General features: G+C 49.6%; 3 protein-coding genes and 1 pseudogene across 3 annotated transcripts; 1 reads left to right on the plus strand and 3 right to left on the minus strand.

Annotated features, from left to right (window-relative positions):
• Positions 1–23: 23 nt before the first annotated feature.
• On the minus strand, positions 24–154 carry LOC149857602 (U2 spliceosomal RNA; annotated as a pseudogene).
• Positions 155–3,133: 2,979 nt separating this feature from the next.
• On the minus strand, positions 3,134–15,281 carry LOC149857603 (uncharacterized). The gene is made up of 6 exons (XM_090063731.1): positions 14,577–15,281; positions 12,811–12,934; positions 5,051–5,217; positions 4,561–4,634; positions 3,950–4,051; positions 3,134–3,327 (listed from the first exon to the last, which is right to left on the minus strand). The coding sequence occupies exons 1-6, from the start codon at positions 14,796–14,798 to the stop codon at positions 3,162–3,164; spliced, it is 855 nt and encodes a 284-aa protein (XP_089919857.1). The 5' UTR covers positions 14,799–15,281; the 3' UTR covers positions 3,134–3,161.
• LOC149857604 (hydroxysteroid 11-beta-dehydrogenase 1-like protein A) lies at positions 6,062–10,807 on the plus strand. The gene is made up of 7 exons (XM_090063730.1): positions 6,062–6,282; positions 6,938–7,031; positions 8,414–8,544; positions 8,936–9,047; positions 9,306–9,494; positions 10,127–10,270; positions 10,534–10,807. The coding sequence occupies exons 2-7, from the start codon at positions 6,950–6,952 to the stop codon at positions 10,746–10,748; spliced, it is 873 nt and encodes a 290-aa protein (XP_089919856.1). The 5' UTR covers positions 6,062–6,282; positions 6,938–6,949; the 3' UTR covers positions 10,749–10,807.
• Positions 15,282–15,453: 172 nt separating the features above from the next.
• On the minus strand, positions 15,454–18,768 carry PLA2G1B (phospholipase A2 group IB). Its single transcript, XM_090063733.1, has 3 exons — positions 18,598–18,768; positions 17,941–18,068; positions 15,454–15,693 (listed from the first exon to the last, which is right to left on the minus strand). Exons 1-3 carry the CDS (start codon positions 18,702–18,704, stop codon positions 15,572–15,574), a joined length of 357 nt encoding a protein of 118 aa, XP_089919859.1. The 5' UTR covers positions 18,705–18,768; the 3' UTR covers positions 15,454–15,571.
• Between the last annotated feature and the right edge of the window lie 1,671 nt (positions 18,769–20,439).

The following is a 20,439-nucleotide window of genomic DNA, read 5'->3' on the forward strand; positions in this document are numbered from 1 at the left end:
CAGAAGATTTTTTTTTTTCCTGTTTTTTTTGCACCGGTCCTGGAAGCACTGCAATACCAGGTCAATGCATGGAGTGGATGGAGCAAGCTCCAGTTCCACCACCCAACACCAAAAAGAATCTGCTCAATATAGACCTCCAAATGGAGGTGGGGAGAGGCTGCAGGGCCTGCCCAGCGTGAGGAAGATATTTCAACCCAAGAGGGGTCAGAGGTGACACCCAAGGTTCATTCCTTGATAGCCCAGCAGACGGCAGCAAGCCTTTACACATTTCAATCAGATGGGTTTCCTGCATTGAGCCCAGAAACATCTTCCATGAGGTTCTCCTGCTTTGCTTGTCCATGCAGACTATACCCGTGCTCTGCCTTCATTGGAAACTGCATTTTTTGTGTATCAAAACTCCAACACTTCTCTTACAATTGTCACCTGGAGGAAGGTGGGAGAAGGACAGTTTAGTGAAAGGATACGATGGATTGGAAGGGGATTGTGGCTATCTGGGTGAGGAATATAAAGTCAGTAGGAGAGAGAGCAGGGCCTGGGAAAGTGTTACATAACTGTTTCTGTTCTGCCTCCAGGCCTCTGCTCTTCTTCCACTCCCCCAGCCCTGCTTCTACCTGTGCCCTGCTCCTTCCTTCACTGCTGGGGCCTCAATTTGCCCCCTGCTCCTTCTCCCTGTGGTCAGTGAGGGCCGGTGCTGCACAGCTAGGGTGAGCACAGGATGGAGCTGCAAGGGGTTCATCCGGGAGTCATGCAGGGGGAGCACACAGCCCGGAAGGGAATGGCAGGTGCATGCCCCAAGGTCTGCACATGGGATGGGGCAGGCTGGAGCTGGGGCAGCATGGCTGTTTGGCCACGTGGCTCAGCAGTGGCGCTGGGACTGGGGCTACAGGAAGGGCTGCCAGCACTCGAAAATTTGCCATGGCTACCCAGCCTCCTCCCAGTGCCACCGCTGCTGCCTGGCCCTAGGGCTGTCCTGACGAAAAGCAGAGCCATGGACCACCCTGGTCCCAGCCTGCCGTGCCCCGCCCACAGATCCAGGTGCACTCGCCCCCCCCAATGCCCTCCCAGGGTGCGTGTCCCCCCCCTTCCTGCACCCCCTGGACCAGCTGCTTGCAGCTCCATCCTGCACCTTCCCTGGCTGTGCAGGACCGGCCCCTGCTCCACTCCTCTGCTCACCACTGCGTCTGCCCCTTCCCACCCCTCATGCAGCCACCAAAAGCCCAAAGCCGGGTTGCCTTGTGGCCCTACCACTCCCCCATGCGTGTGAGGGGGCTAAGTCCTGTTGGCCCCCCCTTCCATCGCCTATGACCCTGCAGCCCCTGTCACCGAGTGAGTGGGGCCCTGGCCAGGCTGGGTCAAGAGAGGTTCAGAGCCTGGGTGGCTGGTCCAGGCGCACAGGAGGCACCCTGCTGTTGGACACAGCCCAGTGGAGGTCCCGGGGTCCCACAGCCTCCCACCCCACCTGTGCTCAGGATGAGGCAAATGCTCTTGTGGGCTGCCTGCTGCACCCCAAGCACAGGTTGGGGGGGGGGGGACATGGGGCCTCCGTCGAGCGGCGTCCAGTGGCAGGAGGCCCCCCCCCCATATATCCCTGGATGACCAGATCTTCCCAGACCTCGTTGGGCCACAGCCACCCCCATGTGAGTCTCCACTCCTGTGTTGAGCCATGCCTGTATGTAGCCAGCCGCAGTGGGACTCGAGGAGCGGCAGCCGCCCCCTCTGCCACCGCAGAATGGGAAGGGAGCCCCCCCACGCCCCTGCAGGAGCCCTCAAGGCTCTCATACCACCCAGCCAGGCTGGGGCCTCACTTACCTTCCCCATTTCCCAGCTGGGCCACATGGCCAGTCACTCACTGCGGGGGCCTCGATTTGGCCCCCACCCCTTCCTTCTCCCATAGATTGACCTGTTGGGGCAGGGGGTGGCGGGTGTGCACATGTGCATGCACCCAGCTCTCCCCCAGCCCAGGATTGACCCAAAGAGGCTCTGGGATTGACCTGTTGATTGGGATCCCCAGGCTGGTGACCACTGGTTTACAAGATTGGTGTTGCTGGCTTCGGAATTTCTCTTCCTTCCCATCATGTTTATAATTGCAGCCTGAATTCCTCAAACGGGGTATGAAACACTTAGAATGATGAAGTAAGAGAGGATAGTGGCATCTGTGCATGGGTGACTGGTGCCTCCTGAGTCTTGGGGGGCAGAAGCCACCAGCAGCATTGGTGGCGGGGACATAACTGGCAAGCACACGCAGACACCGCCAGCAGCGCTGGCAGCAGGGACAGCCCTGTCAGGGGGAGAACATGTCCCCCTCCTCCTCCCCGGCCCTTCCTACCAGTTGCCTATGCATCTGTGCAAGAGACCACCCCAAGCAGAGTCTCCTGCCTACACAGACCATTGCAAGGCATTCCCGCCCCTAATAACAGCCTCCCATTATGAGAAGATCTGCCTCTGTTAAATAAACAACTGTCAGTCTCTCATGACATATTTCCCTGTGGTTAGACTAGAAGGCAGGAATCCTTGTGAGTTAGTTCTAGGGACTGCACTTGTAATGCAGATTAAGATGGCCTGTTCCTATCTTGTAGGGTAGAGCTTCCTATGTTAATGTTTAATATTTTGAAAAGAATAACCACTGGAGATGAGCAGGGTTGCTGGGGTCACTCAGTGAAAGAGCATAGCCTCTCTAAGTAGTAAAGTGTGGAGAGCTGGCCTTAAGATACACAGCCTTTCCCTGTTCAGGCACGGATTCAAATCTACCCCAAGACAGTCACAGCTAAAGCCCATACTCTCAATAGTACTTAGACATTTATCTCCCAAGGAATTCAAATCTCTTTGGGACTAACAGAATAAGGGTGATCCTGCTATACATGCCATTGGTAACTTCATGTCCTTCTCCCCAGACTCCCCACAGACTACAAGTATGAGCTGGGGCTCATACTTTGCAATGAGTTGTGGATCTCCTTGCTGCCTGGGGGTAGAAAAAGCTCACAGGTAATAGGCTAGAGATAGAATAATAGAATTGTCCTGCTTGCCAAAGCTTCCCCAGCTGATCACGTACAGTTTCCTTTATTTCAGGGCTAGGACTTCTACATAGCAGCATCCTTCACACAACCAAGTAGCTTCCATGGCATTTTTATTCAAGTAGCAGTTTTCCACATAGGAAGAGACCCCTATGCCCCCTTTGGAGGAGAGCTGGGACCAGGTTTCTCATTATCCATGTCATCTTCTGAGCCAGCTTGAAACTTGGCCAGCATGGGCGTGTTAAAAACAGAGGCTGCAGATTTTGTGCCAGAAGGGCCTGGTTTTTGGGAAGGTGTGGGACTGATGCCAAGAGGCCTAGAATAAGAAAACATTATTTCTCTCAGGGGATCTTCACTGGGTATACGATTGGTAGGTAACAATCCCCCCTTCTGTCCCCACCTGCCTCTCATTCATTACAAGTATGAGCATCTATTAGTGCTATCAAAGCACTCCTCAGGCAGCAATGATAGATAAGGCAAAGCTACATCAGCCCTCCAATGGCTGATATCATATTATACATGCACATATACAGGGACAGCGCAGGTAAATGCCCCTGCAAACAAAACTTACCATATAACATTAGTCTATACAAACAAACTGCAGCTCTACATTACTAGTTCTTCCTGATCAAGTGTCCGATTCTTCCAGAGTCAGTCTCGTAGCCTGCCACTTTGCAGCTGTAGTTAAACCTTTAACCCTTTCCAACTAAGATCTTCCCTTCTTTCTGCTATATCTGAGCAAACACTGGTAAAATAGGAGTTTTGTCAGCCGCTCCACATAATGAGCCAATAGTTTCTTCACCAGGGGCTGGGTTCTCATCCTCTTTTCACACTGAATTGCACCCCTCCCCCAATACTTCCATGGGACTCCTTGCACAAGGTGCAAACCACAGAAATACAGGTATCAGTCCTGACACAGTAACTGTCATCCAACCTACCTTAGGAAGCTGGTGTGCCTCAGCTTATTGATGTGATTGCCAGTCTGGAGGGAGGTGTAGAACCCTGCAGGGTTCAACACTATAGGATGTAGATCAATCATGCTGTTGGAAGACAAGGAGCTCAGTAAAGGAGATGACCTGTTGTTCAGCTGGGAGGTGGAAAAGTGGAAGTGGCAGAAATAGCATGTCACAGACCAAATTAAGAATCCAGTGCCACCCACCCCACATGAAAACACATGTCCAAGCTGCAGTAGAGTACAGGCCTCATACAACCATCTTTGGACACAGGTAAGATAGTCATGGAAGACAATTATCTTTGACTGTGAGGGATTGCTGAAAATGAGAACTTTAGGGGAGGGGAGATGTAAAAATTCCATGGGAGAAGGCAAAAAGGAAAAAGAACTTTGCACCACAAGGACTAGGAAGAAAGAGGAGGAGTATCACAATCCTGGGGCATATTAAATGCATATTCAAATCACACTGGGCAGGCACCTGTTTTCCTTCCATCACATGTTCACTTCCCAGCAAGGAAGAAAGAGACATACTCCCCAACCACCCTGCTTTGTTAGCCTGCCAGACCTGACCTTCCCCAGTACATCAGACCCTCACACCTTTTCTGGTTCATTGTTGACACACCAGCCCACTGATACTTCAGGTCAGTGTTTGAAGCTGTTGCTCTGTCCATCTATCAGAAATAAAAGCACTCATTAGAGAGCACCACAAGAAGTGTTTCTTTACAAGACAGCTTACTAAACCAACCCCCAGCACTGCTGTCTCTTCCCTTTCAGCCACTCCAGTGTGGGATAGACTGCTGAAGCTGCGCTGGGGAGCCATGAGCTCCATTACAGTGGTTATTCCTGCCTTTGTTCCCACAGCATCTCTGCTGAGAAAGGTGAGGTTGGAGCAGCAGAGATAGATTTGGCTCCGACTCTGATAGTAGACCTTGACATAGGTGCCACTGACCAGACTTGCCCCACCTTAGAAAGGCCTGCAACCCCAGATAACATGCTTCAGCACTGAGACTCCAGGATTTGCCTGTCTGGAAGATATGGCAAGATTGGAATCCCCAAGAACACATAAGCAGAAGAGCCAGGTACAAACCTGCTTGTTCATAAGTTGTGGGAAAGGGCCAAAGACTCTGGGCATGGTGACCTTGGGAGCAGAAGCAGACTGCAAAGCGCTGGTGTGGGAGTGACAGAAGCCTCCCTCCAAAGCCTGATGCTTCCCAGCTGTATGCCTTAGAAGTTGCACTTTTCCAGATTTTGCAGCTACAAAGAAAAACAAGAGCATTTGTAACCCACAGCTGTATGGTCTTTGCCAACACTGCACAGCTTAGAGAGGCAGGCCAAGCAGAATATGACTGTTTGTACTTTGGGTCTATTTAGAAATCAAGCCCTCCCAGTTTAGAGGTGTGAAAGGCTCTATGTACCACCACTATGCTACTTGGCCCAATGCAATCCAGGTCACTGGCTACTGAAAGAGACAATCCTACTGTCTGCAGCTCAGCTGCTGCTGGGACCTTTTCTTTTGGCAAGAATCCCAAGCTAGATGTATACATGTACCCTTGCACACCTCAGTCTGCAAACTGTATGCCCTGATCCCCTAGAAAGACAGAAGTGTAAGTGGTATGAAGGACAACCAGAAGATCTTATTTTGCCAGTCCAATATTAAACCACAGGGCAGCCAATGACATTTCATAAGGGTACAAATATTTAAAAAAAATATCCAGCCCCAGTATTTTGCTGCACCATTGAAATTTATTGTAGTTAGAGGGCTTCATTTCCAAAAGACTACAGGCAGAGATGTCCACATACATGGCAAGATTCAGTCTCACTGTGGCAGGGTCAGGGGAGATGCACGTGACTGGGCACTCCCTGGACCGATATTGGCCAAGGGATGTCGCTGCCTCTGGTGTCTGCTTGCCTGCTGTGACTTGATGCTGAGTTCATGATTACAGAACAGGTAGTTCACCATAATGGCATGTAGTCTCTTTATAGGTAGGATTCATGCTTAAGAGTTACAGTTGAAACACAGTTCAAAATTAGGGCCTGTCCCCTTAAGGGCTGGTCAGACTTGCAAGTGCGATCGCCTTGCGCATCTGAGCAGAGCACCCTCCACAGTCCACCAGACTTACAACAGAAACACACACAGCAAAAGAGCAAGACTGTTTGCACTCCTTTTACCCCCATCTAGCAGTGTTGCAACCTAGCAGCTTTTCTATCTTCTTTCCTCTCCTCCCTTCTGGTCTCCACAGCTGCTGCTTATCTCCCTCCTGGAGCCCCAGCAGCCAATCTCTTGGATTCTTCACCTGCTGACAATCAGCAGCCCCTCAGGTAAGTGTATTCCCCTGGGGCTTCCCTTAGTTCTACTCCGGGCCAGGTTTTCTTTCCCACCTGGCAACCGGCAGTCTCTCTGTTCCTCCCTGGGAATGTGGGGGGAAGGCAAGGGATGGGCACAGAACCTTCTTGTCCCTTACTCTGTTACACCCACCCTGATCAAGGGGAGAGGAAAGCCCCACAGCAGAGTTTTGCATTGAAAAGAAAATATCCCACAAGCTGGGATCCATCTGTTGTGTCTTGCCTGCCCCCAGTTCCCTTGAAATGTTTATGCTGACACAAAATGGAAAATTTGAGCAGCTGCTTTAGTCCTTCAGCAGTTTCCTAAATCTGTTCTCCCACCACAAAGAGGGGTGACTGGCTTTTCCAGTGACACACCAGTGATACCTGTGGTGTGAGTTGGGCCAGATCAGCTGGGTGCACCACAAAGATGTCACCGTACATGCTGCACAGCACGAGTTGAAACTGGGTGGAACACTCGAGTCCCTGCTCCAAAGAACTCATAGTCTAGTACTAGCTGCTGCCAGGAGGGAGGCAACGCCCCATTCCCCCATAAGCCTTTTAGGAAAAATCAGCTTATGACCCTCACTTGCTTATCATTTGGCATGATGGAGCCCGTTGTGTTTAATGATTGACATTGGTGTCGCTGCAGAAAATCAACACAATGGCTGCAATCAGGCTTCTTGTCCCTGTCCTCATTGGCCTGTGTGCATATTATTTCTACAGCCAAGAAACTCTATCTGCAGGTAAGTAAAACTGGAGAGACTCCTGGAAATTCACACTCTAGGTACAGAGAGAGGTTGGGGCTGACTCCCCACTATGGATCTATGGGTCAGATCCCATGCTGCATGCCAAAATCTCAGCTGAAATCTGGACATGGGTAAATCTTCTTTCATGGTGTTTTCACCGTTTCATATCAAGGCAAGAAATAACCCCTGTTTAGTGACTGTTGTCTGTAGCCAAATGGAATAAAGAAACATTCTAAAACTCAGTTGGACCTAGGGTAATTGTCTCTTAAAAGGAAGTTTCAAATTGAAAATGAAAGCAAAAAGCGTTAGTGTAAAACAAAACAAAACAAAAAGCAGGGGGTTGGTTGGTGGCTCAGTCTGGTGATGACCTTAGTAACAAAGGAGAAGCAAAAGACTTTGCTAAGGAAAAGTAACCTTATGACTGCAACAAGCAAATTTCCCTCAGTGTCAAAGGACGGACTGATTTCTTGTTCAGGAAGTTGGAGGGGTCTGAGATAACTCTTCCAGAAGGTGGAGAACCTGAACAGAAGGGAAGTGAGAACATCTCTCTTTCTAAAAGACAAACAGGGGGGACCAGAGTTTCGGTGCTTGCCTTGAGCTGCCTCTGCGGACTGGGAACTGTTGCAGAAGTGATAGATTTGGAAAACCCTCTCTGTATTTTTTTAATAATATATTCCATATTCCAGGTCAAATTAGCCAAGTCATTTCCAAATCATATTGAGTAGAATGCAGTCATTCCAAAAACCATACTGACTGAGCAGGCAAAACACAATTGTTCCAAACACCATGTATGGTGCTACAACCGGGAAGCATCCCCCATCCCAGACCCATCACTCTGGGACTTCAGATGCTCACAGATGCATTGGCAGGCATCCTTCCTGCAGGCTAGTGTCAGGCAAAACCAGGAGGGCAGAGTGCGCAATAGCCAGTGGAAAAGTCTCCCAAGGAAAGTGCTTGAAACCCTGCCACTTTGACATTTAAAGGTAGCCTGAACTGGACTTCAGTAGACATACCTTATTCTGCACTGGCCACAGAACAGAATGAGGCAATGGGTCCGTCCCCTCCTAATTTGTCCAATTACCCAGAAGACCAATGGCCCCTAGAGCATCTAAGGGGCTACTACTACCCAGTTTTAAAAGGTTTTTGTTAGCTCTCAGTATTTTACAAAGTGACACTTTTGACTCCTCTTGGAGGAGGAAAGCACCACTCCACCCATTTTACATACAAGGAGGCCCTTTTTCCTCTTCCTTTTGTGGGATTTAGAGAAGCAGGACTCAGTGCTGAATGTTCTGGGGTTCTGCAAGCTGCTACAACAGCATCAATGCTCATGGTACTGGGAAGGGAGCAAAATTCCTGACATGAGTCTCTTAAACCTCCAGATATGGTGCAAGGGAAGCGTGTGCTGGTCACAGGTTCAAGCACTGGGATTGGGGAACAAATAGCCTATGAGTTTGCCCGGATGGGAGCCCACCTGATCATTACCGCTCGGAGGGAGAAGCAGCTCAAGGAGGTGAGAAACCCCAAGGGAACGCAACTCAAAGTGGGAGAAGAAACAGAACCTCTGGGTTCCTTTTAAACATCATTTTCCATCCCAGCACCAAAGGGCACTGGAGTGGCTACCCCATTAGAAACTATGGCCTCCCTAGGAGCTGTGTGTGTACACTTAAGCCCAGGATTTGGCCTTGAGCATACTGCTGTAGACCATCACCTCTTTGCTCTCCTGCCCAGTGTAACTCCTCATTTACTGTTAGTTCTTCCTTGCCATGTTAAGTGAGCTCCAGGCTCATCCTTGATCAGGGTCCAACTGAAGCAAATGGTTGCATGCTCTCTCCTCTGCCATATAACAGCTGCACCAAGTCCTCTGGACTTGGCTGTGCTGAAGGCTGCTCTTTTCTCTCCAGGTGGCAAAGAAGTGCTTGGAACTGGGGGCAAGTTCTGCCAGGTATGTTGTGGCCGACATGAACAACTTGACTTCAGCCCAGGGAGTCATTGAAGAAGCTGGAAGCAAACTAGGTATGCTTTCCAGGTTCATAGCAAAATGCAACTGTCCTCTGAAAAATGCAAAGTGGGACCTCTGTTGGGTCACTGACACCTGCCCTCTGCCTTGCCTTTTCCTGAAACACTTCTCCCTTGCACAAGGGAGTTTGCAGCACCAAGAGGACAGGCTGGTGTTTTGAAGAATAGAGAGAAGACTACTGTATCCCAACCATCCTGACCCCAAAACAGATCCATATGCTACCTTCTGAATCTATGTTTCCTTTTCTTTTCCAGGAGGCCTTGACTACTTGGTTTTGAACCATGTTGGAGGAACTGGTTCATTTGGCCCATTTCAGGGAGATATGACAGCTGTGACCAGCTCCATGACTGTCAACTTTTTGAGCTATGTCCAGCTGACTGCTTCAGCTATGACTATGCTGAAGGAGTCTCAGGGCAGTATCATTGTCATCTCCTCCTTGGGCGGTAAGGAAAGATGCTCCCTGCCAGTGAATTACTTAACCTGTACTACTCTAAGTCAAGCTGGCCCCATGCTCAACCATACTAGGGAGAACATATTTTCCATTTCACAGGAAAAACTATTCTCTTTCCTGCCTGTCCCAAGAGACTTCAGTTCCAGGGAAGCTGTTAACTCCCTGGTGACTAAGGAGGCATCACTGCAACTCTTCTCTAAATTAGTCTTCCTAGATCTCTTTGTAAAGAGCATTTGAACTGTTCACTGGGATTGCTCACCTACCAATGAAATGCAGCGTACATCATAGCAAAATGCCACAAAACTCATCAACACTGCTGACCACAGCATCAGGCCCCTTGGGCAGTCTCTTCCCAGGTGCTAAAATGATTCAGCTCTCAAACTATGAGGTCTTACACAAGCCCAGCAAAACCTGGTAGAACTGTCCCATCTTGCAGCTGGAAACCTTCTTCATTTAGTTTATCAGATATCAATATAAATACTATTCAGGTTATTTCTGTTTCATATCTGCAGGAGAAATTCCACTTTGTTCTTAACTGCCTAACCTTGCCAATAAGAGTTTCTGAATTAATCATTTCCTTGAAAAAAAAAAATTCTCACTTATTTCTATCACTTTAATGCTCAGGTCGTATGGGAGCCCCGTTTGTTCTCTCATACAGTGCAGCCAAGTTTGCTCTGGAAGGATTCTACAGCTCACTACGCTGGGAGCTGCATCTTCAGCAGATCAATCTCTCAGTCACAATTGCTGTTCTGGGATATGTTGACACAGGTAAGAGAACAGTATGCTGTAACTTTGCTTCTGGGTAGAGACACAGCCATTAGGCTATAATAAGTAAAGCAGGAGGGGAATAATGTAATTCCAAGGCTAAGGGCAAGAGTAAGTATCAAGAAGTTATAGGAGGTCAAGAGATGTACTAGAAGCAGTCTCAAGAGCTGCCTCCTGTAGCTCAGCCACTTGCACCACATTCTCCTTTACTCTGAGAAAGGGACAGAAGAGAGATCACTTTCTGATAATTGTTCCCTTTACTTCAGACAATGCTGTGAAATCTGTTGGTGATAAAATCAGGATGACAGCAAATCCGAAGGAGGAATGTGCCCAGAAAGTGGTGCAGGCTGGTATACTGCGACACCGGGAGGTTTTCTATCCTTACTGGAGCCTCAAGCCTTTGTTGCTGCTGAAAGACTGGATGCCAGGCCTGACAGAAAGGCTGCTGGACCATTTTTATGTTCTGGAGAATATCCTCTAACCTCCAGAGTAGTTCACATCCAAAAGGATGCAAATAAAAGGAAAATATGGCAGGCCTCACTGAGAGACTGGAATCCAGTCTGTAGTGAACACAGTCCTTTCAAAGCATATGCAATTATTGGAAGAGTTCAAATTTACCTAAGCCTGGCTTCACTCTCTGGCTCCCAGGGCTAGTTAAGTGTTTCAGGGCACTTGGTCCTAACTTGACACCAGGCTATTACAGGTCTTTATATTCTTGTTGGGACTTGGCCTTTCCCTGCCTCAGCCCCCTTTTTCTGTCACTGGTACCTGCAGCCTAGGCCTGGGCTCTCCAGCCCCAAACTCTACCTTGCCCCAGGCTCTGGGTTCCCTAGCTCCAACTCTGCCCTGCTCCAAGCTTACTGCTCCCTCAGTATGCATTGAACCTGCCCCCAGAATGGCTCAAGGCAAGCATGTGCCCTTAGAACACTAATGGGACCTCCACTACAGCCCTCACAGTCCCACCCACAAACACTAGAATAAACTAAAGAGATTAGCCCCCTGGCTATAACACAAACTAGCTCCACACTGGGCTCAAACCTAAGCCTAGCCCATAGACTGTACAACCAAGCTTCCTCTTACTCTGGACTCTATCCACCTATAAATCATCAGCATCTTACCAGCTGTTCCTCAGACAGCTCTGCAGTTCCCCTCCCCCCCCCCCCCCCCAGCTTCCAGGGCCAGACTGCCCCACTCTGATTCAGGCCTAGGTTTATATGGCTGCCCACCACAGCCCCCAGCTGGTCACTTGACTTCCTGAGCTGCTGCAGGTGTTGTCTGATTTGGCTTGCTAGAGCAGCCTCAGGGAGATCTCTTGTTGCTGGACCCTGTGGTGTTTCTGTGCAGGCCCTCGGCCCCTGAGGTTGTTGTTGCTGCTGGCGCTATAGTAAGCATTCATGTGAGTCTGCTGCACCCTTAAATCTGCACCTGGGGCCCTGCATGGCTGACTGGCCCCAGGGTTTGTTCCCCCTTCTCAGTAATGGGGTAGGGGCCCTGTTGCACAGTCCCATACATAAGAGGCTAAAGTGGGGCTATAGGGTGCTCTTCCCTGCCCTTTCATTACTATTCTGACTAGATAGGTCAGAACTAGGCAATTGTAAAGACTTGTGTGTAGACCTAAAGAGTTTTGACTACCAATTAGATCAGAGTGAGGAGGGAAGAAACTCCCTCTCCCCTCCTTTTTCTCTTTCTTTCTCTCTCCTTCTCTCTCACATACAGGATCTGTACCTGCAGCTCTTGTAACCAATAGGCAGGAGGAGTTATAGAGAGACACCAGAGTCATCTCCCTGGAGTGTGCTGGACTGGACATGACAATCAGAGCATAAGCAGGCTAATTAACCAACAGAACTCAATTTTTCCTACATATTTTTGTCCTCAAGTTTTTAAAGTGCTCCATAAACCATGTACCTAAAAAAAACCCTAAACAGCAGCCAGCTTTGAGGTAGGAGGGTGGTGGATGGGCACACAACAGCCCCATGGGAAGAAGAGTGAAAACTTTGGCCAAGGACAGTGAAGCAAACTGGGGAAGCTGTGTTGTCCAGGGACCAGAGCATCATAAAGTTGGATTCAAGAAACTTGGGCATGGTCTCCAACTCTGCCATCAACCCAGTCTAGACACTTAGAGAACAATTTTACCTCCCTGGGCCTGTTTCCTCCAACATAGTCAAGGTGATAACCCTGCATACTTCGGTGAAGTACTCTGAGATCTACAGATGAAAAGCGTTAGAGAGAGTCTAGCTAAATACCACAACTTCTCTTAGCTGGATCTTGTCTGAGTAACCAGGCATAAAACTGCATGCCTGATGAAAGTTGGAGTCAAGCATACTGTGCTTCAAGCCTGTAGTGCAAGAGCTTGGGTCTTACAAGCAAGCCTGTGCTTAGGCCTGTGATTTAACCTTTGCCAATAAGGACAGGCATCCACTCATAATACTGCTTCATTTCCTCTTCTGCATCAGCAGCCAGAGGGTAGAGGAAACCAGAAGTCTGGGAGGAAAAATTCCTATCATGGCCCCAGGCCCAAAGGGAGACTAAAATACAGGGATTACCCCGAGCATAGCTGTTTGCTTTTTGCATGTCTCGTTTCAACTGTGCCACCTTCTCTTGCATCTCTGCGATCCCCACATAGTTACAGCAATTCATCTCCCCTTGAAGTGTGCCGAAAAACTTGGCCTAGAAAAAAACATTAGGGGAAAGGGAAGTTGAGGCACTGACTGCTCACCTGTACACCTCTACTGGGGTTTAATAACAAACACAGAGCTGCTGGGTCATAAAATCATCTCACCATTTTCCCAGCATCACACATACTGAGGCAGACAAAGTATAGCCCATGGGCTGGATAGGGCCCACGGTGGACTCCATTTCCCAGCAGCTCCTGCCCATGTTGCCGCAGCCAGTTTCTATGGAGACCCCAGCAGCAGCAAGGCTGTGACAGCACAGGGCCAGGGTTTCCACAGAAATCAGCTCCAGCAGCACTGGCAGGGCTCATGGCTGGGCAGGTAGCTGCCCTGGGGCTGGGGCAGACAAGTCATCTCACAGCATGGTCCTTAGCCAGGGCAGAACTGCAATCTGATGTTTTGCCTACTCCTGCCATATACCAACTATTATGTGTGTGGTGTCTTATGTATGGCTCCAGATCCCCAAACACTCTCCCTCTCCCAGCACAAGGAACTTGCATTTTTGGTCAATCTGTTCCTGAACTTGGGGAAGGGAGGCATATGAGGTCACAAAGCAACTTCAAATAGTCTTTATATACCTTTCTGGTGGTGTACATGGCCTTGCCTAGCTTCAGCATAAGTTATGATCAGTCTAAACTGCTACTATGCTCTACTTCTCATAATCTATTATGAACCCTGGAAAGCAGAGAAGAGCTGTGGTGTAACAGTACTGTTGCTAAGGGCTGTGAATAGGAGCAATGACCTTTTATACTGGTCAGGAGACTTTTGACGCAAGAAGGATTTTCAGGGGGACAGCTATAGCTAGTTTAAGGTCCCTCGCATGACCAAAGTTGTATAAAACAGCCAGAATATAAATGAGAATCAGGCTTGCAGGCCTAAAACAAATGCAGACCTGTATAAGCTGCATCAGAATCATCAGATGCCTTCAGCTTTTCCATCAGGTTTACAAGAGGAAAGCCAATGTCACACTGAAGGTGGAGGCCTCTAGTGTGTGCTCAAGTTATCTTTAACTTAAAAATCCCTTTCTGCAGGAAAAGGAGGGGTTCACTGAGTGCTTCTGTAGCGCTTCATTCCCCACCCCCTAAAGAGACAGCTAAAAAACTGAGTAATTTTTTCCATGGCATAATGGAAACTTACTCCCATGACCAGTTCCCATTAGCAGAAATCACATGGTTAGATTCCTACTAACCAAGGTGAACATTTATACCTACAATGATGGATTTCAGTAAAGCTAAAATCCACCTGGGATTTGATAGATAAGTAACCTCAGTCATGGCCCCCATGAGGGGACCCAGATTCTGGTCCCAGGCTAGCATTTCATTCCTCACAGGTGGTCTGTCAAGGCATATGACAGAGGTATATTCCAGCTGTTATCCCAGGCCAGGGGGAGGGAACCCTGGAGTGGCAGGTTTCAGAAAAATCTCAGGTACTATTCAGCAAACAGATACTTTTCTCCTTCCCTTGTGGCCCGGGCAGAAGCAGCCTGTGGAGGAGGAGGGATGGGCGTTGGGACAAAACTACAAACTCATCTGTCCGTGGGACTAGAACAGCTGCAATTCCTGGGTCCGGATACACCTGACCTCCCTTAATCTTAGTAGTCTGCGGGGAACTGTTCTCTATGAAGGCACAGCAGGTACCTTTAGAAATGATACCAGGCCAGCCTCTTCCTTCTCCACCTGCTTCCGCTTTCTCATGGCCCTCTCGCAGATCCCTGGGCTCTGCTCCATGTTTGTGATCAGTTCTTGCAGGCACTGTTCAGTGTAGGACAAGGACTGCTCCTCAAAGTCCTCTAGGGAAATCAGCTTGCAGAATGACACGCTGAGGGGGTACTCATCATCAAACTCATCCAAGGTCTCCATCCTGCACCTGGTCAGAGAGCAGGTGCCACCAGAAACCAGGCTGAGGTGAACGGGAGCCGGCAGAGCTACTTTCCACCGAGTGAAAGGGCCCCTTGCCCTTCCCCTTCAGAGTCCCTGAAGCACTGGAGCTCAGCGCTGCCCTGGTGTCAGGCTCTGCAGGGAATGACAGGGCAGCTGCTGTCCCTGGCTCTACCAGGCTCCAAGGCCTCCAGTGTCTGGGAGAACATGGCTCTGGGTCTCCCCCTTGGCAAGGCTGCACGACCCTCCCGCCGAGTGTCCCCCGGGGCAGTGCTGGGGCCACGTCCCCACCCAGCGGGAACAGACGGGAGGGGTGAAGGCAGGTCAGCAAGGCTCCTCAGTCTGCCCCCCCACAAGGGTGAAAGCGGCGGGGATGCTGTTCCCCCCTGCCCAGCCCCTGCCAGGATGGAGGCAGTGGGGGGCCAGGGCTCCTCACCACCCCCGGGCAGGGAAGGCGCGGCAACGCCAGCCCACAGCCCCGGCCGGACCGAAGGGGCGGGCGCTTGTGAGAGGCGCTGGGGAGAGGGGCAGGGCTGTGGCTCGCGCCCGCAGCTGCGGAGGGCGGAGCTCACCTGCTCCCTGTCTCGCGCTGGGAATGGTCGCCCGTTTGGAACCCGATCTCTGAGGAGCCAATCAGGGCCCGGGAACCCCTCCCCAGGTACTGTGCACGTGACAATGCGCCTGTGTCACCGGAGGCAGCGGCGCGGAAGGAGGCGCGAGGCGGAGCGAGGCTGCAGGCTTTATTGCGCAGGCGCTCAGTGGCAGTAGGTGGCCGTGTCCAGCGCCTTGTACTGCTCGTTGTAGGGTGCCTTTGCGAAGCACTCGGCCGCCCGTCGGTCGCACTCGCAGATGAAGGCCTTGCACGGGTTGTTCCTGGCTGCAAGGGCAAGGGAAGGCGCCGTCAGCCCGAGCCGGCCTCGTCGACCGCGCACGCCATCCCCGCCTGTCCCCTTCCCCGCTCGCACCAGCCCGCCCCGCCGGCAGCGCCTCCTTCGGGACGTGCGCGGCCTCAGCCGCCTGGACGCTGCACCCCGGGCCGGAGTGCTCCACGCGCCGTTGCCTTCACGGAAGTACCGGGGCCAGGCGCAGCGAGCTCAGGCCTGCTCCAAGGCCGGCAGTGCTAGATTTTATTTTTTGGTGGGGAAAGGGAAAAACACACCCACACACCATCTAGCTTAAGACTTTCCAGCTCATATTATATATTATTTAATATTAGATATTATTAAATATTAAGTTGTGTGTATATGCTAGATGTAGATGCACATAAAACTGCACCCCTCTGTTTACATGGCACCAGAAGTGCTAGATGCATGGGCCCCTGTGCAGCACAGGGAGCTGGTACCTGGCTCATTACCCTGCCTGGGCACCATTCCTTCCAGCAGGTTTAAATGCAGACAGGCAAGGTCAGAGGGGTGGCATTCCCTGAAGGAGGAGCCAAACCACCCACCCCTTGCTCCTTTCTAGCCTGACTGCCTGGGTCTGTGGAACTTTCCCAGCTGGGGGCACATTTATTATTTTAGGGTCCATTATGTACAAGTTTTTAAATTTGCTGTAGACTTGGAATGAGAGCTGCTGCTGGCTATGCCTGGGGACCGTTGGAAGGAAAAGGCAGTTCAGTGGGAGCCTTAGAGCAGGTGAGGAAGAGGCCCTGGCTGAAGAAGTGCAGAGGCCTCTTGTTGGGAGAATGGGTGGAAAAGATGAGGTGGGAGAAGTCCCTCTTGGAGTAACCCAAAAACTGAAGGGGTGGCAAAATTGCACACCCCTCTTCCCTGCTTAGTGGGGGCTGCCTCAGGAGGGTAGGCAGCTTGGGCACTGCTGAGCTGCTGCTCTGGGGCACTGTCTGGCACCTACCCCCCCCCGGCTGCACATTAAAAGGGAGGACATCAAAATTCTTTGTGCCAGTGCTGCTGGAAGTGGGTCTGGCTTTCCTGGGCACTAGACAGCTTCTGCCCAAGTCCACTCTAATTCCAAGGCTTCAGACTCCTAGTTCCCTTCCTGTTCTATTGGAGCCAGCAAGCTCTGTTCTCACTGCAGCCTTGGGCTTCCTGACAAGTCTTTTTCCACAGGTCTCTTCCTGCTCTGGTCCCTGGACTTAGGACACCTTCCTCTTAATGAAAGGGATTTCATAGCCCCTTCCATGGGCTAATCTAGTGATTCATGCAGACTTCAGCACACCACAGCCTGAGTTCCAGCCCTGTTCCAGAACTGCCTTTGGTTCCTGGATTATTACACTCTTTCCCCTTAGATCTGGGGTCCCAAAACTCTGCTTCTTAGGGTCATGCAGTGTTTCAAGGAGGTTTCACCCCACTAGTTTCTCCTTGGTCTTGCCAGCCTCCCTCCTGACACTAACACATGATTTTGCACTCTTTCCCTCCAGGAGTTGTGTTAAAAATGTGCTACTTGTTTTACCCATGGTAACATTCCTCAGCTATTCCTGCGCTCCCTTGAATACCCTCCCTCAGATATTAGGATTAGCTGACCCTCAGATCCAGTACCTCTTTCAAGGGACAAACTTCCCTGTGGTAGCATACCACTTCCAGCAAGTTCACACAGTACCATTAGGGAACCCCTGACATAAACCATGTTGCACTGGGGACTGCTAGAGTGGGGAAGATAAACTCTTGCTTAAATGCCATTGCTGCTGAAGTGGATGATGGCATGGTGGATAGTACTTTCAGGAACAGGGTTGGCCCCATCTTACCCTGCAGAACCTGTAGCCACAGGGGGCCCCACAGCCAAGGGGCACTGCCCTGCTAGTCCCCTGCCACTTGCACCATATTTAAAGGACTTGATGCAGGCAGGGAGCCCCTTCCTGGTCATAAGGAGGAAACCCAGGTGTCCCTAGCACATGCTGCCCCCACCCCACATCCCCCGCAGTGCAGCCCACACGCACAGCCCAGGCCCAACTATTTTATTTCAGTGAGTTTATACTGCAATTAACTGCAAACTTGATTTTTCAATGGATATGGGGGCCCCAAAACTATATCTTGCAGCCCCCCCCCAAAAAAAATTGCAGGCTGACTCTGTTCAGGAAATGCTTTTGTATGTGGGTTTGGTCTAAGCTAACTTTCTTTAGCAGAAAAGTAAGAGTAGCTTAAACAGAATAACACAGAAACAGACATACCGCTACAGGTAATGTCTTGATCATGGCAGCTGTAGTAGTATATCTCTGTGTAAGGATTGTCCATAATTCCTTTACATTTTGAGTATCTCTTGGCCTCGGCATAGCAGCTGTCATGCACCTGACAACACCTGGGAAATGTTCAGAATAGGTAAATCAAGATGTGAGCTCAGATGACTTAGATTAGAACAAGCCAACTAATAAGGTTAAGTGTTTAGATAAAAATGATCCTGGAATTAGCAAACACTGGGCACCTGCAAAAGGAAAATAGTTAAGGGCCAAAATCATAGTCGATCACATCTGTACTGCATCCTTGAATGGCACTGTAGTATCACCACTTACACATGCAGCCCTGAGATATAACCCGCTTGAAATAAGTCTCCCATTACCTTTTCTTGGTTGTATACTACTACAGGGCTATTACAAGAACTCTTCATATCCATTCACTTCAATTCTCCAATACAGTAACCACACAGAAGAGTAAAACGAGGCAGGTGGAGCTATTTGGATGTCTAACTACAGAGATGGGGCACCAAAGTGAGATACTGCATTACGCTGCATTAGATCAGTCCCTGAGAAGAAACGTGCATGGCACCTGAAAAGGAAGACGGTGCTGCTGAAACCTCCAAAAGAGAGAGGGTTATAGAGAGTCTCACCAACCTGTCAAGTTGATCCACTGGTGTTCCACTGCCCCCCAGGCCACAGTAGCAACCGTAGTCAGTATAATCCTTCAGTGGGTCGCTGTCTGGCATAGTGCATTTGATCATGTTATGCAGCTGCCACACTGACCGGGGGAAGGCAGCGGCAGAAGCCACGCCCACTAAGAAGAAACAAAACCAGGAAGGTTAGAGTTGCAAAGTATTTCCTGATGTATGATACACATCTGGCTCCAACTAGCTGTCAGTCACAAATCTCAAGAGCAGTGTGATCTAGGTATGGGACAGGAAGTAAATTCTGCTTCTACATGGGTGGTAAAGTTAAGGCATTGTGGGTTTTTGCCCTCCAGGCATGGGGACCTCCACAGGCAGTTTCTTTAAAAAAAATTAATTCTTTTACTCAACTTCTACTTTTCATGAATTACCTGTTTCTGCACGCATTAGTGCAGCAGGTATGGAAGGCACCTACAAGACAGACTTGGAGCAAGAATAAACAAATGATGGAAACATACCTGATGACAGGAGAATGAACAGGATTAATTTCATTCCTTCGGCAGGGGTGTGCAAAAAGGACGCTGGGGTACCTGCATCCCTCTCTTTATATAGCAGTCTCACCTTGACACAGAGGTGTGATAACGCAGCAGTGTTTGCACTGCTAAATGCAGGCTTCTTTTCTCAGAGGCTGTGGGAATCCTAGATTATGTCGTGGCAGCTGAAGGCCAGCAGTTAACTTTCCCGGAGTCAGCTGTGTGCTATGATGGTTTTTCTTTTATTTCTAATTATAGTGCTAATGTGAGATGCTAAATCAAGAGTCCCAGCAATGAGTTATATCCACAAAACAGGTACACCACAGCACGGGCAGCAGCAGGGCAAGCACCCCAACGTGAAACTCTAGGAACTGATGCTAGGCCTAGACAAGCCAGGGCATTCTTGCTGAAACTGGTGATCAGGGCAGCAGTGAACTGTGATTTCTGTATTTCATGGAACAGCCACAGGAAATACTGGTAGAAAGACGCAAACAAAAGAGAGGAGAAGGATAGCCATGGGGGTTGTAGAAGGGGATGACTGGAGGAATTAACACATTAGTGGTGGCTGACGAGAAGATTAGCAACAGTTCCAGAGCAAAGTTTTAAAAAGGTCCAGTAGGACTTTACCAAGAGAAAAAAAATACCATCAGGCCTGTATTTGACCAGAATGCAGTCACCAGTGCCCTTTTCCAGAAGGACGCTATCCTGGAAATTTCCATTTTGTTTCTTGTTAGTCAACACTATCTTGGGAATGCAAGTTTCTCTCTCCTTTCTGCCACACAGTGTGCCAGAATAATTTATTTCCCAAGCACACCATTAATCTGCACTGCACTTCCTAGTCCTCTGCCTGTGAACTTTTGGTTCTGACTCTAAGTGGAACACCTGCATCAATTTCTCCTCAGTCACATGTCACCAAATAGATAATAAAAGTCACAAGCAGAAGGAACAATTGACAAATTGGTTCCAGTAATAAGCAGGTGGCATAGTTCCCACACACGTGGCAAAGCTAATTTTGCCCAACTTAAAAAAAAAAAAAAAGTGTTAAATTCAACCTTAACTGGTCTCAGCACTTTAGTACTCTAAACCCACCCAACTGCTTCCACTTCAACTAAGAGACAGCACTATCTTTTCCTAACATGGGATGCTGAATTAGTTGCAGCATACGTGCCCACTCACCTCCCACCAGGCTATATTCTAGATAATAATGTTAAATAAAAGTGGACTTTACACAAGCAGCTCTCCAATAGCTATCTCTCTACAATCTTACATTGTGCTTGGTGTCATTTCCCTTACTCTGTGGTCCTCAGAAACATCTTACT

Source organism: Crocodylus siamensis, chromosome 9 (assembly GCF_052110815.1).
Source record: "Crocodylus siamensis isolate JL-2025a chromosome 9, ASM5211081v1, whole genome shotgun sequence".
In the NCBI taxonomy this organism is placed as follows: domain Eukaryota; kingdom Metazoa; phylum Chordata; order Crocodylia; family Crocodylidae; genus Crocodylus; species Crocodylus siamensis.